Source organism: Cryptotermes secundus, unplaced genomic scaffold, assembly GCF_002891405.2.
Source record: "Cryptotermes secundus unplaced genomic scaffold, Csec_1.0 scaffold1158, whole genome shotgun sequence".
Lineage (NCBI taxonomy): Eukaryota > Metazoa > Arthropoda > Insecta > Blattodea > Kalotermitidae > Cryptotermes > Cryptotermes secundus.
In genome coordinates, this window is record NW_019729912.1 from 363154 (window position 1) to 390950 (window position 27797).

At 38.0% G+C, this 27797-nt stretch overlaps 1 protein-coding gene across 14 annotated transcripts in view; it reads right to left on the minus strand.

Moving 5' to 3' along the window:
* Positions 1 to 27797, minus strand: part of LOC111865836 (glutamate receptor ionotropic, kainate 2) — a 236857-nt gene that overhangs the window by 16963 nt on the left and 192097 nt on the right. For 5 of the 14 annotated variants that reach the window (XM_023854180.2, XM_023854177.2, XM_033751985.1 and 2 more), the window contains exons 9-14: positions 22241 to 22444; positions 16910 to 17113; positions 14740 to 14844; positions 12555 to 12812; positions 10907 to 11173; positions 1930 to 2127 (exon numbers count right to left, since the gene is read on the minus strand). In XM_023854180.2, the coding sequence (XP_023709948.1) occupies positions 1930 to 2127; positions 10907 to 11173; positions 12555 to 12812; positions 14740 to 14844; positions 16910 to 17113; positions 22241 to 22444 (1236 nt within the window). The remainder of the gene's footprint in view (positions 1 to 1929; positions 2128 to 10906; positions 11174 to 12554; positions 12813 to 14739; positions 14845 to 16909; positions 17114 to 22240; positions 22445 to 27797) is intronic. The other 9 variants (XM_033751986.1, XM_033751990.1, XM_033751989.1 and 6 more) reach the window with 9 other exon arrangements.

Genomic DNA, 27797 nt, shown 5'->3' on the forward strand with positions numbered 1-27797 from the left:
TTATCTATAAATATATTATCTATTAGCGAGGCCGAAGTATTAGTAATTCTTGTAGGAAATTTGACACTATCTTTAAGATTATAGGTACTTAGTAAAACTTCTAGTTTTGATTTTCTGTTATTATTTTCCAAATAATCAATGTTAAAATCCCCACATATTATAAATTCAACATTAGATTTCTGGAGAGAGTTAAGGATAAAATCCAGTTTGTCCATAAAAAAGTCAAAATCACCTATTGGGGATCTATATATACATAAAACTATTATCCTTATTTTATTAAATTCTGTTTTAATAGCTGCTATTTCAATATCCTTTTCTTTGGAAAATTTTTGAACATTAATCACAGTGAAATTATAATCCTCATTAGTGAATATACAAACACCCCCATTTTTGTGCTTCTTCCTACAATAGCCTGCGCAAAATTTGTAGTTAGGTATGTGAATTCCCTCCATCTCGTGGACTTTTAAATGGTGTTCCGATAGACATATTATACTAGGTTTCTCATTTATTAAAGATAGAGTTAACTCATTAATTTTATCTTTCAAACCCCTTATATTTTGATGAAACATCCTGAGGGGGATGTTCACATCATCACTCCTTTTAACCTTTTTCCTTGAACATTTAGGTCTGTTTGTGTCTACCATAAAAAATCTTTATTTCTTGAGATTGTGGACTTATTTGGTCTACTTGAAGATCTACATATATTAGTTCTATCTACTTCTTTGGAATGTATTTCCTGATCTATGTTGTTGGAATGTATTTCCTGATCTATGTTGTTAGATAAGCTTTTAACATTTCTATTTATATCTGATTTCTGTGTGTGCACCTATATACTTTTTTTGATTTGACCATTATATTACCAATTTCAGTGATACTACTCAGAAAATATTTACAATTTGTGTGCATGTACTTAGCTCCTACCAGAAACTAGTCACTATTCACATAATATAATTCCTATTCTAATATTTGGCTACTCCTGAAATGAACCAGTATTTACAAGTTCTATGCTATGGAGCATAGTAAAACAAAGCTTCTCTATGTAATTAAGCACCATGCCATGAAGATGTATGGGAGAGTGGAAGTATAGCTCTGTCCATTCTTAACCTTGCAATAGATGGAGTGAGTGGTGAGCTTCTTGTCCTGGACACTTAACCACCAAGATACTAAATGTAGAAGGTAAAGTTGCCCTTGCACTTAATTAATTAAGCATAATGCCATAAAGGAACATTTGTGAGTGGAGGTATAAACATATATCTTCTTAACCTTAGCACTAGATGGAGGTAAATGATCAGCTTTGCAGCCCAGCTGCTTTCCTCTAGGGAAACACCACTGGTGCCTGTTGGATAACAAGCTGGACGGAATGAACAGCCTGTCTGGATTCTGTAGAGATGAGATCACTTCTGCCTACAGAGAATCAAATTCCTCAGATGTCCAGCTCATAGCTTCTTAACATAAGATTGAATTATCCCGGCTCTTAACTCCCAGGGAAAGTATCTGGCTCAGACCAAGTTCCTTTCTTTAACTTCTCTCCTTGGGTCCCATGGCAAACTTCCTTGTAACTTGCTCATACAACGAAACCAATTCCTGAACATATACACTTATATCCTGAAGGTGGAGTCAGCATGTTCCTCCGAAATTCTAGTATCCGCTCACAAATCGTTGCAGCTCAGAAAAACAAAATCTAATATTTACAGTCTGAAGCTAAAATAGACATGTGTTGCATTTGAGGTTCTCACAGCAGTGACTATGAATATTACTATCATCTGGGACAAAGCACCGTGTAGTCTGTTTAATGACAACTGAGGTTTCGAAGATACATATAGCCTGCATATTCAGGGTGGAATAAGCCAAAGAAGATACCAGTGTGAAAGCAGGCAGCAAGCAGGTGCAGAAGTTAATACTTTAGACATGTGTTATTTAATGTCTTACCCTGAAAAATGTCATAGTGGAACCACTCTCCAGAGTTCCATATGAAATCTCAGTTTGTCCAGCCAAATCTTCAGCATTTTCAATTGGTGTGATCATCCGTTCAACTGTAAGGAAGGCTGCCAGGTTTGCCGTGTAGGATGATATGATGATGAGTGTAAAGAACCACCAGATGCCACCAACAATGCGTGTAGATGTAGCCTAGTGAGTTTAGGGTAGCTCCATGATTATGGATATTGAAGTAAAATACACAGTTTTAATTGTACTATAAAAATTACTGTGTTTTAGATGTGATGCCTTGTAGTCTGGTAAATGTTCTCTGATGTTCCAAAGGAACGTCCTACCTACATCTTCACGGTACAAGAGTATACCAAGAATGGAAACATGGTACAGATATTCAGATATATTATCCATACCAGATTATTTCATGCTCTGCTTATTTTTTGCCTTGACACTGAAGACAGTCAGTTTGCTGACACCATGAAGGGAAGACTATAAGGCATCACATAACATGCTAATGAAAGATGATCTCAAAATAGTATATTAGCCACTTAGGGATGGCACTTTACTTGGAAATATTAATCATTTATAAATAAGATCCAAACGTTTGTCACAATGGTATATTATTACAATTATTGTTTTCAGGCATTATTTATCATCCTGTTTTTTTATTTCAAACACAATGTTTTGGAGACTGGATTCCATCTCCGTCTTCGGGTAAGAAATCTACTCAGTTGGTCTCAGTTGGACCCTATCTCAGATTGGGCCCAAATGAATAAATTTTTACCTGAAGACTGAGACAGAATCCAGTCTCGGAAAAGTTGTGTTTTAAATAAAAACAGGAAAGTGAATAATGTCCAAAAAGACAATAATTGTGTTAACAACTTATATAATTAAAGTTAGTAAGAAGAAATAAAATTATAAATAAACTAAAGAAAGAAGTCTGAAACATTATTTATCTTAAGCAGACAAGATATTTCAGTTATACAAGTGCATCTTTGATTAAATTTTACGTACAGAAACTTCAAGCATTATAGCACAAGTGGTACATATTTCTATTATGAAATAACAGGTAAGTGGTAGAGGGTACTCTATATTCTAAATTATACTTACATGTTTATCACACAATGGATAAGTGCTGCAACTTGATAAAATATTACAATTTCTGGGTGGCCATTGTGTCAGTCCAGTAAATTTATTTTAATTTCTGTACCAATGTATGAAGCTGGCAACTCTGATATTTGAAACTTACATAGTAACAATTATGAAAGAGCTTAAAAGAAACATTTTATAACTTTGTATGGATATTCAGAAATCTAGTATCTTTGTATAAGACACTGACTACAGATATTTCTGTTACAGTCATGGATTAATAAGAGACTTCTGAACATGAATTAAGGTTATATACTTAAAGAATGCACAGAGTTATATTACATTTGGAATGAAAATGACAAATACAACTACATCCACCGAAGAAATTTAGACCAGGTTTAAGTTGGGGGATGATAGTTAATATTCTACCTATGCCTCCTTTGGCCTTTTGTGTGGTACAAAAATGTAAAGTTAGAACTACACTCATAATTTTACCTACTAATTTACACTGGTCTCACAGATTACCAGAAAACATAAAATGAGGCTGTCTGAGAATGAGGCACTGAGGAAAATATTTTAATCCAAGCGGAATGAAGTAGGAAGGGAGTGGAGGAAAGTGCATTATGAGGAGATTTACGATTTCTTCTTTTCACCAGATTCTATAGGGGGATTCAATAAATGGGGATGAGATACACACAGAATGAAACATGAGAAATGCACAATAAATTTTAGTTCAAAACTGAAGAAAAGAGTTCAATTGGGAGACCTAAGGACAGATAATAAGACAATAATAAAAAGGGCGTTTCAAGAAATAAAGTATGAAAATGCAGATTGGATTTTTTTTTGTCTCAGAATAGGGTACAGTGTTGGAAATCTTTGAAGTTGTGAGTTACAAAACAGTAAGTAAATTTCTTGACTAGCTGGCTAAATTGGTTAACTGGTATTACTTAAATCAGCAAGGTTATATTTGTAAAAAATTGTAACTATTGTAATTTTAATCTACTTATATATCAAATTGTTAATATTCAGAATTAACTTGACTTGTCATATATCATGTACAATGATCTACAGTGACGAAATAAATCAATCAATCAATCAATGTGTGTATATGTATATTTGTTGTGTTACATAAATATTATATGAACAGTTTAATTTCCAAAATTTGTTAATATTGTTTACATAATTGTTAATTACCTTGTATAAGAAGATAAACTTAATTTTAAGGCCATTTCTGGGGAACAATAAATCCCATCTTAAACACCACGACCTTCACAACAATGTATCAGACTACTAATGGAGACTTTAGAGCCAAAATATATTTTAAAATAACATAAGATGTTAAAGTGTATCAGTATTTCAGGATCTAAGAGTTGTGTTTTCTGGGAGATAAGGCCGTGCAGTCTGGTGAATGTTAACCAGCATTTTCGAAGAACATACCTCCTCGTTGTTTAGGACTGAAAAGTATGCCAAGCAAGAAACCAGCATGAAACAGGTAACAAGCAGATTTCTGTTTGTTGTCTAGTAGGGATGCAAAATTTAGACTTAAAAAAATGACTTTTCCTTGAACTGCACCATGCCAGTACTATCAAGTATAGTGGAAAATTGTTATTAATTATCTAAGTAGCACCTACACTATGAAATGCTATCCTTCAAAATCAGTGTGCATTCATAGAGTTCTAATTGCAGACTCTTGTACTTCATAACTTGTCTATAGTTGTTGTGCTTTTTAATGTATATTGTATAAGCATTTACATGAATGATAATTGGCCTTCACTTTTAGATGTGGACTTTATATATTAAGACCCTTCATGGAATATCATAGAGGTCATAAAATGCATCTTCATCACAATATGTAATTAGAAATCAGAGATGTAAGATATCACCCATTGTTTGTAAAATCTTTCTTGTGGCAACTAAATCAAATGTAATCTTTGTAAATGATCTAATACTGTAATTCAATAACTGAAATCAGAAAAGGTTGAATCATTTTTGTTAACCAAACTGAATGAATGCATTTTTGTATTTGTTTCTTGTTTGTTCACTCATTTATTTGTTTGTACATATGTTTGTTTGTTTGCTTGTTTATCAGTAAATCATTCTTGGTAACAGAGCTTAAAATTTACTTTCCTTGAATTCTCTGAGCATCTTGAAACTGTCCTTAGCCACTGTGAAAACATAAGCTAACAGATCTTGCCAGCAAACAAGCACTGGTACAGAATGACTTATTCTCATGGTTCAGAATATAGAAGTAAGTATAAGCAATTTATATTTAATTTCTCCAAATAAGGTTTTCCAAGTAACCCTTTGCAAATCTTTCTCAAAATAAGCACCCTCTGCAATATACAATCACTGTGAAACACACTAACAAAGAAGAGGATGTCTAACAAATTGGAGCAGTAAGTGCTGACAATACATTAATAATAAATGCTACTCTATACATGCACAAGATTTGGATCAAGAGAGAAATTGATGCATTTACTGTGAAGTGACAGAAACAAGAAGAGAAGTGATGGCATATCTTAACAATGCTCTAATCAGAAAATAAAGTAACAGGTGCTTATTTTAACAAAGACATGCAAGGTCACAGGAGGGTTTAGTATTTTAGCTGTTCATGACCACCAGTTTGCTCCTGAAGAAGCACCACATGACATATTGTGGAATATGATGATGAGGAATGGAATATGATAATACTCATATGAAAAACAAAACTGAGACTGTAGTGCTATTCACTAATCATTAAGAAAGATAACTTAACTGATTATCATAAGATCTGCATATAAATCATGCTTCAGTGAAGTATCATTTACAGGTTTTATATACTGATGCATTAAACAACAATTATATTAGATATTACCTACTGTCCAGGATATATTTAACAGACACAATATATGGAAGCCAACATTATATCTGTCTTCAGGTGGGATCAAGTCCAGAATACTGCAAACAGTAAACTTGAATACCAATCATAATACCATCATGCTTAAGCATTCTAAAAACTCCGGCATGAAGAAAACCTATTACCCAACGACAGGAGTAGAAACAGTTCCAAAATGTCATGTGGATTAAATATGTATTAGATAATAAATAGTATCCAACATAATGCAGCAGAGCAATAATTCTGGAATTCTAATGTTTCAAATGATATGGAAACTTCTTTCAGCTATTGGATGTTTACCAGAAATGCTGGTTATGTTTTATTAATATGTTAAAACTGGAAATGTCACCATGGAAATTGTTGCAAGGCTGGGGATAAAATTTTATTTGCGTATGCAACTGTGCACATGTGTGAGCATGGTTGCATGCCCTCACACACATGTGCATTAGTTGTGGCATTATTGTAGAATTACAGTTGCAGGCAACCTGAAGTTTAGATTACGTTATTAAGGGAAAATTAATTTTCTTTTGGAATATCTCCAGAGTAATGACACAAATAAACATAAATTTCACTCCATGCTACTCACATCTAACAATCAATGTACGTAGGTCGTACCGTAAGTCATGAGCTATTTTTTTTTTGCATGCAACATGGGAACAGCAGACGAAAGAGAGTATGGTGGTAGGTGGAACCAGCTGTTGTGTTAACCTTGAGTGTCTTGTGATGTCAATAGCTTGCATCACGTGACCAGTATCACGCCTAACAAAATGGCCGACAATGATATGTCGTTTCGCCACCGTGCTGTCATCGAATTTCTTGTGAAATAGGAAATCCCTCCTGCAGAAATTCACCAGAGACTTCAGCGTGCTTATAGAAGTGTATGCATGGGTGCGAGCAGTGTTTGAAGATGGGTGAAACATTTTAGAGATGGGAACACCAGCATCAAAGACGAGCCTCGGAAAGGTCATCCTCGTACAGCCTCAACTGAACGCAACAAGGAAAGACTGGATGAGATCATTGAAGATGACAGGCGTGTGGCTGTGGACACAATAGCCCGAAAACTTGGAATAGGGCACAGTGCAGTACAGGAAATGATTGAAAGCTCGGGCTATATGAAAGTTTGTGCTCATTGGGTCCCGCAGTTATTGACCGAAGACCACAAAGGTCAGCGAAAAGCCATCACCTCAGAACTGCTGAAGAGATATCGACACGAAGGCGATGATTTTTTGCTCTGTATTGTGACAGGTGACGAAGGCTGGTTTCACCATTTCGATCCTGAAACGAAATGGCAGAGTATGGAATGGCACCATTTGCATTCTCCATCAAAAAAGAAGGCAAAGACAGTGCCATCAGCTGCAAAGGTGATGGGCACAGTCTTCTGAGATGCAGAGGGGTTTATTCTGGCCGAATTCCTGGAACCTGGGCAAACCATCAATGCTGCTCGTTATGTCCAGACGCTGCACAAGCTCCATCATGCATTGTGTGATAAACATCCGGGATGAAACACCATCATCCTGCATGACAATGCTCGCCCCCACACCACTCGCCTCACATTGGAAGCAATTGCAAAGACTGGGTGGAAAGTTCTTCCAGACCCTTCCTATAGCCCTGATCTGGCGCCCTCCAACTACCATCTTTTCGGATTTGTGAAGGATCAGCTGCGTGGACAACGTTTTGAGACAAGGGAGGCAATTCAGAAAGCAGTGCGTCAGTGTCTTCGGATGGCTGGAACGGAATTTTACAGAAGGGGAATTTTCAAACTGCCAGAACGCTGGGAGAAATGTGTACAAAGAAGTGGCGATTATGTGAAAAAATAAAGAAAGGTCTGTAGATTAAGGTGGTGTATTTGGTTTGTCAATAATAAATCATGTTACTTTACAAAAAATTGTGCTCATGACTTTCAGTACAACCATCGTATTATAAAGAAAAGTTTTGAATGCTGAAATTGTGAATTTTGCATCAAATGCTAATGTAAATGTGCAAGTGATTATTTTACTATTACTTCCAATATATAAATTTTAATTTTAACTATGAGCAATATTTTAAAATTTGTATGAATTCAAAAACCCTATTAAATATACAGAACTAAGAAGTTTACATTCTATTCAAGTACTTTACAAGAACCTAGTCTTAATAAAAATACTGACTCCTAATTCATTCAAAATTAATAATAAATAATGATCTTCTTTTGACTAAAGTATTTAGTCTTTGGAAATAATAAACATAGGTTTGAAGTCTTTCAAACTATATTACTTATACTGTATTTCAGTAAAGAAAAATATCTAAATATGGGAGGGAGAAAATAATTTCCATAGAAATTAAAATTTAATCGAATTTGTAATTATGAAATATTAGAAATCCTTTATATATTTACATAAATAAAATCTTATGTTGTAACCAGACTCCAATAAATTTCAGCTGTTAATGAACAACATTTAAATATAATAGAACTAAGTAACTAATGTCATAAAGCTGAGGCCTTCCTGAGAAACTGCTAGTTGTGCAGCTACTAAAGAAATTCCCAAAATTTTATGGAACCAAATGGTTCATTACTGTGTACACAAGTGCCCTCTAACGGTCCCTATTCTTAGCCAGATCAATCCAGTTCCACCATCTCATCTTATCCATATTATTTTCTACCCAACTATGAGGAGAGGAATCCATATAGAATATTGATGGGAAAGCCAAAAGGAAGATCACTAGGAAGACCAAGATGTAGGTGGGTGTACAATATTAAAATGGATCTTAGAGAGATAGGGTTGGATGATATGGACTGAATCAAGCTGGCTCAGGATAGTGACCAGTGGAGGGCTCTTGTGAATAAGGTAATGAACCTTTGGATTCCATAAAGTGCTGAGTAGTTCTTGAGTAGCTGCAAAATTGGCGGCTTCTCAAGAAGGCCTCAGCTCCATTAATGAGTGAGATTTAGAATTCCTGAAAGGGCAACTGGTCATAATGAACTCTAAAAGGAGATGTTGTTAGTAAATGGAACTTTCTGTGAACGAGCAGTACAGAATGGTATAAAAGCCATGCTAATATTAGGATCTACACGAAATTAATATCATACAGGTGCTTATTTTAATAGAGAGGAGATATGGGAAGTTGGAAGTAGCTCATAGATACAGCTTGTAAACACTACAGTATTATTTGATACAATATAATGTAATAATACCAAGGCAGTTACTGTCGTGTGACTCTTTATTTCAACAAATTGGATGACTGCAATTATATGAAGAAAAAATGACATCATAAATTCTTTACGCAAAAATCAGAACTATCAGCGATAACTTTAAGACTTAAGTTAGTATGTTAATGATGTATGAAAATATTAACATTTAGAGTTATGATTGGAACAAATCTGGTGTTTGTGCAACTATTACTGATGGATAAAATATAACCACATTAACACATATTGACAACGAATTTACACTGAGGTGGCATTCAGAATTCTAAGAGATGTTTCCACTCTTGATCAGATAAATTACCATATGGTACCAACGCTTTTCAGTTTTGACAGATACGGTTTGTATCTGCAAACTCAAGGAGAATAAACATAAAATACACAAAAAGATTATAGGAACATGCTATATGAACCGAAACACAAACTTTAGAAAAATTGTAAATGATGAGTTTATCTGCTGAATATCATGTACTATAGACCAACATATATATAGAAACAAACTGGTATTCCAGCTGTGTGCAAAATCTAAATAATCAGCATACTATTGACTACAATATGCAGGTTCCAGGGGTTGAAACTGAGGGCCACCAGCTGGCAAGTACTGCCTGATTACGTTATGTCAGATATATAGCAAAGTTCACTTCGCCCACCCAGATGGGAAAAACTACATGCTTATACTTCATTTGCATACCGTTTCTTTACAATGCATGTTTAGTGCTAACTTTTTCTTGACAGTACTGTCATAATTCCAACTTTCCATATAACCCAGACTTAGCACAACATACAGAGTGGGATGAAGGCATTCAGCTGACAGTCCGCTCTGCATGCTTTAACACACTACTTGGCTACCAGGGACAAATGTTCAGCAGCTGTGATCTTGAGTATATTTCGCCTAAAGTAACTTCTATACCATGAGTTGTTATAAACCATTATGATGCAAATGGTAGGACGTTCACCTTAAAAACAGGACATCACTTCTGAAACGTAGTACTTTATGAAATTATCATCACCTGAATCATCATGCTATGTAACAAGAAACAACCAAGATATTAATGTATGTGATGTTTAAACTGCACAGAGATTACTAGTGTCAAATAGGACAGAAAGATTTTCTGAGTGGGAGTAGATAGGTGTTTCAGAATATTTGGTTGTGACTTGTTTTAAGGGTTGATCCCATCAGTTGCTTTTAAGACAGAGAATATCTGAGAAGCCCATTCAACAAATATTGTAACCTGGTGGGTATTTGAAATGGTTGCCTCCAAAATAAAAGCTGCTTCTTCACACTTTAATCCTATATGAATGCAAATCCCTCCCTCTTGACTGTTACTATAACATGGTAGGAAGGTTTGTATGCCCTGATCACTGGAGATATGCCAGAAATAGCATAAGCTCCATGTAGGGTCACCCACACAAGACAGATTGAAGGTCAGAGGCCAGATGAAAGGCAACCCTGGTCTTCCAAGTTGAGTGTTCAGTGAGAAGCTAACATCTTCATCTCAGAAAGCAATATATTTAGCAAAATCTTACATTTGATGCTGGATGTATAATTTAGGGGAAGGACCAAGGAAATGTTGGAAGAGGTAGAGGAAGATGTACATGAGCTAAAAGGGAGGTAAAGGTAAATAACAGTGAATAATTGGCATCTGTCATAATAAAAAGCCATATTTATCTGGGGACTGAGAGTAAGGAACATAAATTTTAAGAATTCTAAATGTATGGTGATGTCCCAATTATATAAGACATGTATCACACATCATACATTTAGAACAGCTATCTTCTCAAGATCATGCTATAAACTTATCTCCTGAGCCTTGCAGAGTGCAAAGGGTTACCTGTACTACCTTTGGGTTGAGGTCTGATCCCTGCTGCATAAGAGTGCCAATGGTGAACCAGAAACTGTTGGCCAATGAGAACTGATTCTCCACGAGATGATTGTCCACATCACAGGGATGTGGATTGTGCCACTCATATGGTGAGAACCGAGCCACCACAAACATTGTGATGGATACTAAAACATAGGCTGCCAGCACATACAGCCAGATGTCCACTGCCAATGGATTCATGAAGCTGAACAGACGTGTTGGTTGACTGGTTGGTACCTGCAGAGTGGCTTTCTAAAATTAGAAATCTGAACAGACTTGGTGCTTGCACATTAAATGCTTCAGATTGTGGGTCCAACTCTCTAAACCAACCACTGATAACAGAATGTAAGACAAAAACAGGAAGTTCAACTTCATGTCGGTCAGTGTACATCTCACTAGTGATGTATGAATTGGCTAAGGCAGGAAAATGGGGACTGATTAATTCTTGTTTCATTTGCAATGCCTTTACCTGCTTAGATTACATTGGATAAAAGAGTGGGATAACTAAGGATTATGAGATGGAAAGGGTGTGCAAATGCAATCATATCATATAGCATACTGTACCCACTACTTTTTTGCGTGACTGAGAAATATTATGGAAACTGTAAGGTAGGGTATCTAGTCTCCAGAATATAGAGCCAGAGTGCTACCCACTCTACCTCAGTGCTCAACAGGAAATTTAGAAAGTAAGCTACCTAAAACTGAATACAAATCTATTAAACACAAAGAAGGTGTAAAGAAACCTGTTTTTAGAAAAATAACATAAGTTTGATAAAGGATATAAAGAACAAGTACATAAATTGGGAAAGACGACATTCCCTTTACCGTCTTTCCATCTTACTTTGAACATCCATGACATATGGTAGGGCAAGCAAGCCATGAAGGAACTCGAAGGAAGGAAAGAAAAAAAACAAAAGGGAATTGAGGAATCAAGAAGACTTATTATGTCAAGGGAGACACAGAAAAGAGTAACCTTTCAGATTCAGATCAGAATCCTGATGATTCAGGAGAACAGCTCTGAAAACTAAAAATAAATTTGGGTTATAATGGAACAGAGGTGAATTTTGAATAATATAATTTTAATTGAGTTAACCAAACATTGCAACTATTCTATAACTGCAATTTGCCGTTGTGGAGTCTTGTTCTGGAGGCAGCTATTTTAACTGAAGGTTTCTGTGGTATTCCTCAGTTCCTCCAGTCAAATTCTGGTTTAGTACAGTAAAATAGGCTATGAATGTTTCCTTCCATGTCATTTCATGTTTGGTGAGATTAAACGTATGCAGCTGAAAAAGTGTCATTAAGTTCATTAAGAAACAAACAACAGCTGAGTGGGTGGACAGCAAAAATGACGTGGAACATGGAAAAGGTACAGAGAAAGCAGAAAACGTTAAAATTGGTACCAGAAAATCTGCAGGGCAACATGATGGAGTTCATACATAGGATCGGGTACAATATGGAAAAATAAGTATGAAATACTAAGAAACAAATTCTAACAACATACTAGGATTAAAAGCAATAAATTTCTTGGAATGAAATAAAGTATGGGATGCTAAGAAGCACCAGTCTACTTCAGAGATTGATGCAAGAATTCTGATAGGAAGAGGATGTGATGGGCTACCTTTGGGTTGACGCCGGAACCCTGCCGCAGTAAGGTGCCAGTGATGAACCAGAAACTGTTGGCAAGTGAGAACTGGTTGACGAGGTAATCTGGCCTAGGAAGCCATGGGCGTGGGTTTCGCCACTCATAAGGGGAGAAGCGTGCCAGGGCGAAAAGTGTGAAAAAGGCCAGAGAAAAAGCAGCCAACGCCAGCAGCCAGATGTCAAGCCCCAGGGGGTCCATGAACGTGAAGAATGTTGACTCCTTGTCTGTCGGCACCTGCACTCAATCATCAACTCAATACTTACCAAAATTCCAACAATCCAAAATCGACCCAGGAAGTTCAAAAGCAACCCAAATCTTAGGTTATCTTTCAAAAGAACTCTTGCTGTCCTAATTTATTATATATATTTAAAAACTTAATATCTCCATGATATGTATGCCGTGTCCATCTTGTAGTGCACTCAATTTCACCTGTTATTTCACAACATGTTTCGGCAACATAGTGCCATCATCAGGTGCTCCATTTACGTTAATGTATTTCATTGCTTGCCATTATGTCATTGTAAAATTATTTTAAAAATATTTAAAAATATTCGTCAATTATAATAAATTTTTATACACTAAAATCTTGTTAAGATATTTTTGTATAAAAATATATTATAATTGACGAATATTTTAAAATATTTTTAAAATAATTTTACAATGACATAATGGCAAGCAATGCAATAGATTAACGTAAATGGAGCACCTGATGATGGCACTATGTTGCCGAAACATGTTGTGAAATAACAGGTGAAATTGAGTGCACTACAAGACGGACACGGCATACATATCATGGACGAAATTCAGTGCAACAGGATGCTAAAATACAACATTACAACTTAATATCTGACACATGAACGTCAACCCAACACTCTCAAATTATCTCAGAATTAACTGTTAACTCCAACGTCAACATTTTGTGGCGTGAACTACTACCTACATCATTAAATAAACAATAAAAAATGAATCCCATTAAATTAATATTAATCAAAACTCACCAAACATCCCAACACTTGCTCATTATACCAATATCCTGTATTCATGTCCACACATTGAAAGTATTCTAATGCTCCATGATCGCCCTAAGATATTGAAGGAGTGCTAACAGATTAACACATACTACCCAGCATTCATGCAGTGTTCCAGAAAGAACACTTTCATTATTTCGAATGTTATTCCACACACACTGAAATTTTCTAAACAAATTACATAGCATAAACCCAGTACTCTCTATATTGCAGTACTGTGTGTTAGATCCAAAATGTTGAAAATATTCCAAAACATTAACATCAGCCAACCCATGACTCACACAAAATCCCAAAACTCTCTAAATGTCTCAATATATTACGTTCAACCAAATGCAATGAAAGCGTCCAATTACATTAGCCTCAATTATCCAAATGCTCCTGAAACTTCATATTAATTCATTCATTACAGTTATTAAAATTATCTCTACAATTTATCATCATCCACCACAATACTGACACAACATCCCCATGCTCTTTCTTTATTCAAACAATCTATGTGCATCCCAACACACCGAAAATATTCCAACATAGTAATATGAACCAAACACACAGTGAAGATTCCGATATTTTCTCATTATTCAAATACTCCAAGTCTATCCCAACATATTACCATCAATTTAACATTCATCCAATTTCCCAGTACACCACGAAAATATTTATAAAATAAATCAGTCCCATATTTTGAACAAGGTCTTTCTACAGGAAATAAGTTTTTGGTTCCCAGAATTTTTAATGTAATACATGGTATAAATCTATGTGTTAAGGATATAGCTGCCAACTTTTTTTTGGGGGGGGGGGAGGGGACTAATCATCTGCTCCCTCCCTTCTGGAAATGAAACTGAAGTAAGAAAAGAATATTTTCAAGCATTAATAATAAAAACCTTAAATATTTTATAGTTAGTAAAAATAAATTAAAAAGTCTTAAACATAAATATGTATGCTAATTTTTTTGGGTCTTGGAAAAATGATTTATCCCGTGGAAAAACTGATTATGTTTTTCCTCCACTATTAACATAAGATCTTCATGCACCATCTTATTTGGTTCTCGTATTTCAGCTTTCTCTTAATCCTTTTTGGTGAGACAATGTTTCAGGGAGAAGGTTGCTTGAAACAACATGATACATCTGTGTTACCTTAAACAAGATGCTGATACCAAGGTTCATGAAAGGCTTCGTGAAGTCTATCACACTCTCCCGGGCATAGTTGATCGTCATGGAGCCCACTGCCAGGTCAGCTTTCTGTAGTCAGAAAGTCACGTGGATTTAGCTTAGAACATGTCATCCTCATTATGATACATGATTCATTCTTGGGTTATTTAAGTATGTTCCTTCAACTAAATGTGCCATATTTCGTCAAAAATGGGCTGACTCTGTGACAGATGAATTGCAAAGAATGTGAAAGGAAGTGGCCGTAGTCTACTTTAAGATGCAGTACTTTATTTATCTCAAGGGAGCGATGACGGAAATTTCAGCCTGCCTCCGTTCACAGGTTCTAACCCCGGACCTTCTGAATATGAAGGAATAATATAAATTAGGTACATCTTCATGCTTAAACGTGTCGTGTTTGTTTTCAGTTGTAGCATACCGTCATATGCTAGGGTCTGGACTACTCTGTTGACAAATTCTGCAGAAATATTGTGTAGGCTACTCATTCAAAGATTTTTAACAATTCCGGAAATATTCGAAGAAAAGGGTAATTCATCATTATTTAAAGAGCACAGAATTTGTGAAAGCTTACGTTCTAAATTTAGAAATTGTTAAAGACGCTGAATTTTTATATTTTAATTATATATAGAGTATTGAATGTACAGCTACACTTGAAAGTGTCCATCTCCTTAAAAACATCATAACTTTACGCTACCGCCTGCAAGAATGTGTCCGGCCGTGCAACAGTGTCATGGCGCAAGAGGAACGTCTTCAGAAAATCTTGGACCCAGGAAAATTGTGGACTGCGACAGGAATTGGCCGCCGGCAGGTGTGGCACGGAGCAAGGGAAATTTCGTCAAAGAAATATTCGACCAGGGACAATGTAGGACAAGAAACCCGGAAAGGGTGAAGAGACGATGGAAAGGCCGGCAATGCAGAACAGGAATAAAGAATATAGGCTTTCACGGCGGTGACTATGAAGAAAGCAGTCTTCTGGGATTTGGCACCGTGTATATGTGGTGTNGAACTCAACGACGAACGGCACGGGAGGGTAGAGCCCAGGATAGTGAGCAATAATACCCAAGACAATGAACAATATTTAACACAATACAAACAGATTTTTGGCGGCCCGACTTGCGACCCCCTGTACTTACGGTCATATTTTTCATGTCAAATTTACCCTGAACGCCTTTTAACTTAGTCCGCAGCTCGCATTCAGGACTGCACGCGATTATTCAGATGAAACAGAAAAAGTTCCATTCATTTCTGATTCTGTCCAATAACCCTCTCTTCCAAAAAGTTCAAATTATGTAATAGGAGAGAACTGATTTCTTTATGTACATTTTTAAACTGGGTTTTATTTGACTTATTTTTGCATCGAATGCGTACATTCATTCATTAACAAATGTCTGTAAAAGCATGTGATTAGTATTTTATTTCGTTTTATTCCATTTTCTTCGTCAGTTTTAGTAATTTTAGAGTATGATATAAGTTCCCGCGATCACAGTGGCTGCGCGGGCTACGGCATTAACTGTCCTCTCTCGCTTGAACGCTGATATCGTGGATTTGAATCCCAGTCAAGACATAGATGTCTGTGCGTAAATAAAGGTCTTGCCATAAGCTGATCCCTGGTTCAAGGAGTCCTACCGATTGTGTATAGGATTAAGAAACTGAAGAAGAGGCCAAGGTCAAACAAAAGACTGTAGAGCCATAGATAGGTAGGTAGGTAGGTAGGTAGGTAGACAGACAGACAGACAGATAGATAGATAGATAGACAGACAGACAGATAGATAGAAATAAGTTACCAGGAACAGAACTGCAATTTATAACATTCCTCATACGGGAAATGTGGATTCGACTTAAACGGCTCTCCAAGAACCAATTAGATCACTGTATTCGTATAATCAGCCAGACTTACCATCCCGTTTTCAATATCGACCAAGCATTCAATCATGCTGAAGTTCATCCACTTTCTTTTAGCATCTCCAAGCAAATAGCATTCATTAAACTAGGAAGGGCATTTTCCCTTTACATTTCATACTCATTATCCGGGTTCATTCAACAGAGCTAGCGGACCGTAGCTAAGCAACTAAAAATAAAAATCTTTGGCACGCTAGACTTCATCTAAAGCAAGTACGGATGTGTTCTGGGGCCCTACCTTGTCCATGAGCTGACGAACAATGCCGTTCCACTCGCCACTCTCCAGGTCGTAGACGCCGTACTTGCCGTCTGGGACCAGTTCAATGTGGTACTCGAAGCCCACCATGGCAGCGATCTCCTTCAAGAGGTCAATGCAGAAACCCTCATACCTGGCGTTGCCGGTCAGGTTGCCCTGGGCTCGATGCATGACGTACGGGGTCTCCTAGAGGCATCACTAGCTACAGTGCAAGGTGCGAGCAGGGCTCAACGGGGCAACACCCGTGTCGGCCGTAGGGAGACAGACACAACCAGCACAAAGTGTCAACACAAGCTGAGGGCGGAACAGCAAACAAACGGGGACAAAGAGAGAAATGAATAAAAAGGGAATGAAATAACCAAAGTCAGATAAAACAAAAACAGGGAAATACAAAAATAACAACGAATTAAAATAATTTTAAAATTTATTTTGTACCTTATTTAAATGTCAGTAATTCAGATTTATATAGCGTCAAATTATATGATTGTTGGTGAATGTCGGTTACGGTAGCCGAGTGGTCTGAGGCATGTCCTGTCCTTGCTCGCTCGGAAGCCGGGATCGTGGGCTCGAATCCCACACAAGGCATGGATGTCCTGTGTTTATGAGGCTTTTCGACGAGCTAATCACTCGTTTAAGGAGTTCTATTGTCTGTAAAATTACAGAGATCAGGGCCCAAGGGGGCTGTAGTGCCAGTGGAAAGAAATTAATTTGAATAGACGCAGAGAAAATCGAGGGTGACCTAACCTAAAGTACTATCCAGGCACCTGCTTGAAGGAAATGAGGAAACCCACGAAAAGCATCAGTCGGTACAGATGATTTCCCGGCCCAGACTCGAAAGCAACACCTCGGAAGTATTGTCGCTTCAGCGAACTTGCTAGGTAGTGAACACATAAATGAATCAATAAATAAATTCATTATTTAAAAATCGTAATAGTTTATCAGAGCTGAGACTGAGTATAGCAGCTGACAGAACACGATCTCGCACAAAACACTGAGCGGTGTCAAACAGAGGGCGCATTTATACTCTGAAAAGCAGAAACTGCAAGAATAACAAATGCCTAATTCAGTACGAACATGAATGTATAAATTCGAAGAGGATCGTCTTCAGGAATGTGGCGCCGTGCAGATCTTGTGTGAATCGAAGTTTATGAGGAAGGTATCACCTCAATTTTCAGGGTATAAAAATCCGAGAGTGAGGAACCAGCGTGGTCTGCAGCCACCTGCTCACGCTGTTCCCTCGCTCGCAGATTTTTCTACCCTGAAGATTAAGGCGATACGTCCCTCCGAAACATCTGTTCAGGCAAGATCTGCACGGCACCACATCCCTGAAGACGTCATTTTTCATAGTCACCGGCGAGAAACATAGAAACTTACAAGGCGTAAATCAATTTAAAATTAAAAAAAAAACGAACGAGTGATGGATCCTGCAGGTTGCTGTCGACATGCAAACCAACTGTTAAGGATTCTTCCCGCCTCCAAAAGTTCATTTTATATTCTCACTGGCGATATTCATGTGTAACTTATTTTAAACTCGTTTCTGCATTTGTAAAAGCAAAGCTTCTGTTATTTGAAACGAATTTATAGGTAAATCGGATATATTTCCAGATTACGGAAACCAGAGTAACGGATACATTAAATTGGTTTAAAAATTCCTTTAACGTGGTTTATTTTACGAGGCAGTGCGTGCCTCAGTACAGCGTTGAACTGTAGGATTCGTAAAGAATAAATTAGAAAGGATGTGGAAGGATGCGGTCATGATAAAATAGAAGTACTATCCCAGAATTTGAATGGTGACTGAAGAAAACCATGAACAACCTCAGTCAGTAAAGCAGGTGTCCCGACCCATATTCGAAATTAGTACGTCCAAAATACAGCAATCTGATCGGCTAAAGCTCCTCAGTAAAATTGAGTCGATGTTTTTACATGTTTTTTCTTTAATGTCTACAGGATCTTCTACGTTCTTTCTCACATTCCTAAGTATTTCTATCTCTTCCTCTTTTTCACACATTCAGAGAACTCCAGAGGGGTGGGAGAGCCAAAGGGCCTCTATCATTAAGTGACACCGTTGAACATCCAGGCTTCCAGAGGCACTGGAACACGTGAAGTATTAGAATTTTATGGCTATTTTGGTTGAATTCCTATGCGCAATGTAGCCATTTTCTTAAACGATAAGGCAATGTTAGAAATATTAATATGATCGTTTATTAAAGAATGAAGGTCAATTTGGCGAAATATTCATAACTTTTGGTTCTCCTTTGAGAAAAATCACTGTTCAAAATTTAATTTTATACCTCACGGGATATACGTTACGTCCCCGCTATGAAGATTAAGTGGGTCGTGTTGTGCGGGGAAATGACCAGTCTTTGCTGTGAGAAGCATACGAAACACAGAAATATACTCTCTGGAGAGAATGCAGAGTTTTAGTATGTTAAGACATTTAATATACACGTATATAATACTGGACTGCAAAGGATTAACAGCATATATAAGTAAAAAAACCGGAGAAGAGTTCTTGAGAACCTGAAATTTGCTCATACACAGAAAGTCCTCTCCTTCTATGGGACGCGAAGAAGGTTCGTTATAGTGTTCACAAGAGCAGACACATATACACGCATAATTGAATTGAAAAGCCATTAAGAAGCATGCACTCAGAAAGGCGAAGATGGTGCAGTGGCATCTGCTACCTTCTAAACGCTAACAAATAGTACCTGCTTAAACTTAAGTACTTTTATTGACCTATTTTCCTTTCATAGAGTTTAAGGTTATGCTTATGCAATCACAATGCTGCCTCTGCCTCTATTCTTCCAAATGCCTGATTTTCACGAAAAGTTATGTGGATAGTATGCCACTGGAGAGAGACGCCTTATTTGTATGTATCATTTACTTATGGCCAGTACTGAAAATATGGCGAAATACGAACATCTGAGGTGGGAGTGGCACTAGAGACGCTTATGTTATGTTCTTGAAATTATATATGTTAATATATGGCAATAATATTTTACCTTAGAAATTTGAGAGGCTGTAATGTGGGTGTTACTGATGGGAGAGTTTACAAATTATGCTCTTCAGATGGGCTCAGGTGTCTTGATATACATGCCAAGTTTCATACAGATTGGTTCAGCCATTCGAAAGCTAACGAGGTGCATTCATATACAGACACACAGAGGGCATAGCGATCTCATAAGCCTACTTTATTTTTTTCAAAATAAGGAAAGTAGGCTAAAAATGGTAAATTGTCGGAGGACTAACATATAGCAAAACTGTCTCGGAAGGATTCTCTCTACTAATCTACGTTAAATCCTGTCAAGACAAGGATTTCGACCTACAACAAAGAATTATTAAGTTGCGTTCATTTCACAGGCAATCAAGAAGGCAGAACAGAAATGACGACAGTTCGATATATGACAATAAACACGATTACTGCAGTCATCATTATGTTACCCTTCATTATCTTCTGCACGAGAAAACAATCACAGCTGGTACTGAAGACAATGGGGGCACGCGGTAGCGTAGTTGGTCGAGGCACTATGCGGGTTCAAACCCCGATAAGGTCATTGGATTTTTTATATTCCAGCTCCACTGTGGCCCTGGGGTCGACTCAGCCTCTAACAGAAATGAGTACAAGGAATAGTCTTGGAATGTTCTTGGGGGTAAAGGGCGGCGGGCGCGTAAGGCTGACAACCTTGCCGCCATCTATGAGCCGATTGTCTAGAAAATGTGGGAACCTCAACATCTCACAACTCTATGGGCTTCCACGGCCTGTTACAGGTATACTTTTATTTTTTTTTTTTACTGAAGACATTAAGATCTACGCAAAGATGTCCGAAAGCGTGACATTACTGCTGCCTACCCCGACTAGACTGATTAATACTCGTACACTAACATAAGAAAGAACTAGGCAATTGTCCTTGAATATCTTTATAACACTTCGGCGCGGACCGCGTTGACAACAGACCGTTTTTCCGTTACACGCGTAACCGTTGCCGCGGGAACCTGTTTACCGAGCCGATGCCCAGAAACGGGTCTGGTACAACGGCCCATTGCACAATCGTTCCATAGCAACGGCTATACACGCTACAGTACGTATGCGTCCACTACACTGTTTGTAACGATGGTCCGAAAGTATCAACTGAAGTTGTTGATGACTATTGTGTTTTGTTCATATGTGAATTCACTAATCACATCCGAAGAAAGGATGATTTTTCCCAGGTGTGTTCATGAAATTCTCAATAGTTTAAGTGAACTACAAAGAAATAAATATACACATATTAGAAAGAAATAACGATTTTCTTTAGTTCGTAGGTGAGGCAAGAAGGAGACTCGTTGGAAGCCGTTATCATCCAGACCTAAAGGACGACCTAAGAAGATATGGGAAGAAAATGTTTTACAAGACTTTCCAATCATGAAGCTCGAGAGTTGGAAGATGCGTGTACGAAGGAAGGACCAATGGAAGGTTAGCCAAGACCCATTTCGGGTTGTAGAGCTGTTACAGAAGAAGGGTGGAGTGAGACTGTGTCCACTTGGTATGCCTGCCACTAGCGGGTCCACCCTACGAGTCCCGGATGATAGACGAGCGTGCAGCAGTTTGCAGATTGAAAGCTGGCAAAAAAACTGAAGGGCTCAGAGAAAAATTGACCCAGTGCCACTTTTTCCACCTTAAACATCGCACCTGGAATCGAGGTGGAAAGCCGACAACCACCTGAACCTAAGAACAGCAGACAATATAATTATACATGACTAGGAATCAATATAAAAGAAAGTGAAGCTGTCCATGCATCAAAGTACCATGACATAAAGAGGTGATATGCAGAGGTTCACAGGTTCTTAACCTGGACACTTCTCGCAGACAGAAATCTGGGCTATCCATTGAATGAACCTTACGTCCATGTCTGACAGCGGTAGTGAAGACAGAATCGCGCCCTGCTCACAATTCTTCACTCACTGAAGGAGATATTCCATTACACATACTAAGGGGAAGGTTTGTTGTAAATGACTGCAGTTGGATCTTGCCAGGCTGACTAGAGCACACGGTAAAATCCCAAGCAAGTAGTGGCAGAGGCTCCCAAAATGGACCTTATGTTCATGACGACATATTTATGCTTTGTATAAGGGGTGGGTCTTCTCGGCCCTTGCACCGCGACCTACAGTGTCTATTGTGCTTTGTTTATGCTTTACTCTACTTGAACTACTGGTGTCTGCGACAGGAAGGTGGGGGTAAAGCAAGAGTTCCTACTTGGTTATAACCATAAAAAGAAAACCAGAGCTGCTGTGTGTTTTCTAAATACTGCGCAAGAAGTCTTCACGAGTACATACATGCTTCATGAGCTGGAGCACCATGCCGTTCCATTCGCCACTGACAGGATCCTGAGCGCCATATTTCCTGTCTGGGGCGAGTTCCAAAATGTAGTCGAAGCCGACGTACTGTGCTGTTCTGTTCAGAAGATCCACACAGAATCCGTAGAAACGAGAGTTTCCGGTGTAGTTCTTGCCTTGATGCATCATCACAAATGGACTCTCCTGAACAATGGCGGTTATTCCATTTCAGAATCACGATAGAAATGTTCTCCCGTACTCCAGTAACAGTTGACTACATCTATACTTGACGAATGTCTAGGTTAATTTTAACATCTCTGTATCAGTTACAAAGTCTACGCATATTATCACCCTGTTCCATCTTCGAATGTTATATAACACACAACAGGATGTGAATATCATCAAGAATGGTGAGGGTAGCTATGAATTTGAAAGGAACATTCATGGATCATTTTAAGGAATTATGGAACAAGGTTACGGTCTAGAAAACCGAGATTAATGGCCTTGGGAATCCGTTGCGCTGACCAAGCGACACTCTCTATCCGCAAAAGTTGGCACTAACTTCGCCGACAAGCGGCGGTCGCTCGGTCGGTATATTTCGCTTGCGGACTAAAAGCCACGGAGTTATTATAGAATATGGTGGCCGTCTAAACACGTTTTGGCTTTTTGTAGGCGTTGTATGCCTTGATTTATTAGCAAAACAAGACGTATAAAAAGGATAAACACAAAATAAACATCATCTTGAAACTGTCTGGATATCCTCATTCATGAGACCCAATAACGGAGCCGAGATTCATGGTTTTTCTCAGTCTCTCAAGGCAAATGCTTGATTAATACCTCGAAACAGGCCGAGACAGCTCCCTTAAACATCCCTTTGATTTCTTTATTCACTGATCATCATATTGTAGCGTGTACAGCCGTTGTTATGCAATAAAGTCGAGATATGCGAATAAACAACCGTTTCTATTCAACGGATCGGTAAACACGTTCTCGCGGCAAAGATTACACACGCAACAATGGAGTTACTGTAGGAAACGGTGTTTTGTACTTGGTCCGTGCAAAAGAGTTGTAACGAAGACAAGTGGGGAGACCCAGTCAGTTGAGAGTTGAGTTCTGCAAGGGAGACTAAGTCCAGTTGTGGGATATTCGCCGGACATTAATGACGTGAGCACAGAAGCCGAAGAATCTCCACTGTTAAGAGCTGTTATTAAGCAACGACTAGTGAGAACACTGCATGCTGGAGAAAACTTAGCGTGTAATGATTTGTAAAGTGTGGAATTCAACGACAGCGTTAATAAGTGTTTGTAGTTCCGAGTCTTGTGTGTAAGTGGTCAATAAATCCAATCACCAATCCAAACCCCGTCTATACCACCCCTAAAATGTGACAATACCATTCAACGATATATGGTCTGAGCTACTCACAGTGTTTTTAATTCAGCCATAAATAAATAAATGAAATTCTACCAATATAAAATTATTTAAATCCTTAATAGAAGTAAGGGATGTTACCAATGTCCCAAATTTCGTCTTTAATAGTAATAAAAATACAGTATGCGTGGTTCCTTCACTGGTAATTCAATACCGCCATTTTGAACTACAGAGATTATATGAAATTGAATGATGTACAGTTACAGATTTAGAACTGGTAGGAACGCGATGGAAGCGGATTTCGACTATTTCAATGCAATCGCTGCTTTCATATTGAGGGATTAAGTAAAAGAGTACAAGACTGAGTCACGATAGCTGGTACTCTGGTCGAAATTGAAGTTGCGTAAAGATTCAATAATCCAAACAGCATAGAAAATCTTTTATTTTTACTGACCCCATTTTCTATAAGGCCCGTGCTCTTTCCTGAAGAAAAATTGATTGGTTTCTTGTCGGTACGATATAAAACAAACTACTTTCAACCCTTCTTATTACAGCGGACTGGATACAGACATAAGATACACATATCTTGTTACGTGCAACGTATGTAACATTCTTTCTATACTTCTAGATTCTGTAGCTAAGCACAGAAGTCTCACTCCTTTATTTGTTCATTAACTTACTTTCGGCCTGCGTTGCTACAAACCCTGAGCAACTGTACACATTTTGTGTAAATAAATTAACAATATAACGATTAACATTCGATAAATTCGAGACTTGATAAATAAGTTGCTATATCATACATTATCTGGATTTGAAAGAGAATCATCATTTATCTTTATAAAAGACATCTTGAGCCGTTACATTTATTCATTCATGAAGAAGCAGTAAAGTCCATCAGGTGTAACACGTTTAATAGGAAAATGTAAATTGTCCACAACGGCAAGCCTCACACACTGCCAGCGGTGGCCGAAACATATGGAGGCAAACTATTATGTTCTCCTGTTAAACTTGTTACAATTGAGGGTTCTTACTATTTATTCATGTAGAGATACCAAGAGCCGATCACAGTGACCGCTCGGCCTAAGGCATGAACAGTCGTCGACTGCTCTAACACTAGGGTCCTGGTCCTGGGTTCGAATTCCACTCGAGACATGGATGCTTGTGAGCGTTAATTCTGAATTTATGTAGTTCTGTGTGTAGGTAGCGGCCTTGCGACGGGCTGATCTCCCGTCCAAGGAGTCCTACTGACTGTGTATAAGATTAAGAAACTGAAAAGCGGCCAAGGCCTAACAAAGGACTATACACGTATGAATGGATGGACGGAAAGACAGTTAGACAGACAGACAGATAGATAGATAGGGAGACAGAAAACCAGACAGGTAGGTAGGTAGGTAGGTAGATATTAGTAGATAGATATCCATCTATCTACGGACGGACGGACGGACGGACGGACAGACAGACAGAGGTGCAAAGATCATTATGAACGAAATGTTCAGAGAAGGAAAGACTTTCTGTAGGCGACATTAAGTGATAAATTGAGGGGCTGAAGAAAACAGTAAACATTTCAGTCACAAGAGCTGATTCTGTGTTTTAGATTGTAAATGGAGTTTACAAATTCCAAGTAAGGCCGCCGAAGATTACACTGTGGCGCACTCGAAAATTAGTATTACTATTTATTGAATGTAGTATAAATAATATTTAATGCAGTTCAATTAATGTTCCACTTACGTTAGTAATTTGAAGAAAGTTACGTATATATTATGACAAGCTTCACATTATGTACTCAACACATGGTACTGTTATTGAAGTAGACGCTCTAGAACTATCAGACATACACTACCACAGTCAATAAGTTCGTGGAATGGCCGCAAAGCTTCGTACGGGAATTTACTGCCAATATATTTCAGCAATGTTTTCGACAGCTATATCAACGTTGGAAGACTTGCATAGCGACCAACGGCAACTATTTTGAGGGCAGAAGTGGATCTGTGTAAGTGCATGTAAATACCTTATAATATGATGCGATAAAACCACATTCCACGAACTTAATGACTCTACCACGCATAAAGCAAAAGTTTGAGAAGGTCTCGAAAGAAGAGACAAATTGAGAGATATTGCGAAGAAAGGAGACATGTTTGAATTGGATGGAGTCTATTCAGGATATGAGCAAATAACATGTTTAGAAACACCATGAACACGTAGTTTCTTGGACATCCTTTTTCCTAGTTTACTTAACAAAAACAAAACTCCGTGGCATGTAATCTTCAAGCAAACTATATCTACCGAGCGGCTGCCGCTTGTCGGCGAAGTTAGTGCCAAGTTTTATGGACAGAGGGTGTCACGTGGTCAGCGCAACGGATCCCCAAGGCCGTTAATCTCGGTTTTCTAGAACAACAATGTCTAAATTTGCAGATTATAGGCCTATCGCGTTGTGGCGGTTGTGAATTTTAAATTACGTGGAATATAGAGGCCATGGCATACTTAAGAAACATGTTCAGTTAAGTTTCCTATAGATGCTTAGGAATTCCACAAAAGATCTCAGTCAGGGTAGCCGAACTCGAATAGAAGGCTTCCCAACGCTGTTGGGAGTTGTTTACGGCTACGTATCTTTTAAAAAGCTTATATAATTGGACATGAAATATTAAGAAATCATAGTGCGTAAAATTACGTGTTCGAAAGAGAATTAAGAAATCATTTCCATAAGAAATTTTAGTATAAATTACCTCAAACATCTCAATCCGCCTTTGAGTTTCACAATGCGTGATAAGGTTTCGTACTCTCTTAAATTTGCCTTTACTCCGAATTCCCTCGCAGGCTAACATGTCTCCACAATAACAGTTTCAATCCCACTCTCATCAAGCCCATTTGAAAGAGTGCCAAATACATTTCCTCTGAATAATGAGAATATACGGGACGGACATGCGGCCCATAACTAACACGACCGGAACTCAACGACGCAATAACAATCCATTTTTCTTTCCGAATGATCCGCAGAGTTTGCGTTACTTTGGCATACTGAACGATATTTAGGCGTACATTTGAAGTCCTCACGGCGGCGACCATTAAGAGTACTGTCTTTTTGGATGTGGTGAAGTATAGTCTGGTTTCTTACCGAGATTTCGAAGGAACAGGCTGTCTCAATTTTCAGTGTCGAAAATTCCTCCAAAACTCCAGTAAATATCTATCACACTATAGGGCGTCATATCCCAGAAGACAGCAGTATTCTGTTCTTGGACCGCCTCTGTGGTCTAGTGGTCAGAGTTCCTGGCTACAGATCCAGAGGTCCCAAGTTCGATTCCTGGCGCTACCAAATTTTCTGAGAAATAGTGGGTCTGGAACGGGATCCACTCAGCCTCGTGAGGATAATTTAGGAACTATTTCAAGGAAATTGTGGCTCCGGTCTAGAAAATCGAAATTAATGACCGTGGGGATCCGTTACGCTGACCACGCAACACCCTCTATCAGCAAGATTTGGCACTAACTTCGCCGACAAGCGGCGGTGGCTCGTTCGGTATAGTTTACTTGCGCACTGAAATCAAGGAGTTTGTTTGTTGGTTTTTTGTTTTGGGTTATTTAATATTTTGTCTCATCGGAAGTATGCAAGATTTTGAAGGAGGCAGCTATGACCTATTTAAAGGTAGGTTACTATCGCCACTATGTGAGAGATGTGTATATTTTAATTTTCCAAAAATAAACTGAAAAATATTTGAAAATTCTGAAAAAGGCGAAGATTTACATTATGTATAAGAAAAGCAGATCGTCATTTTCCATAATTAATATTTTATAGAACAAAAGAACCCTTCGAAAAAGAGCCAATAATTGAGGATAAACTAATTAATATTATTAAACATTACAATAATCATTGAATGAAAAGTAGTAGTTAGAAAAATATGGAGTTGGCTGTACTGCACTCAGATTATTAAATGTAACATACAGAATTCCGTGTAAAGTAAAAGTAAAGCTATCCCTGTAACAGGCCGTGGAGACCCGTAAGGTTGTGAGATGTTGAGGCTACCACATTTTCTAAACAGTCTGCTCATAGATGGTGGTAAGGCTGTCAGCCTTACGCGCCGCCCTTTACCCTCAGCAAAATTCCTGGTACTCATTTCTGCTAGTGGCTGAGTCGAACCCAGGGCCATAGTATGGCTGGAAGGATTAGGTAAATTGAAAAAATCCACCCCATTGGGAT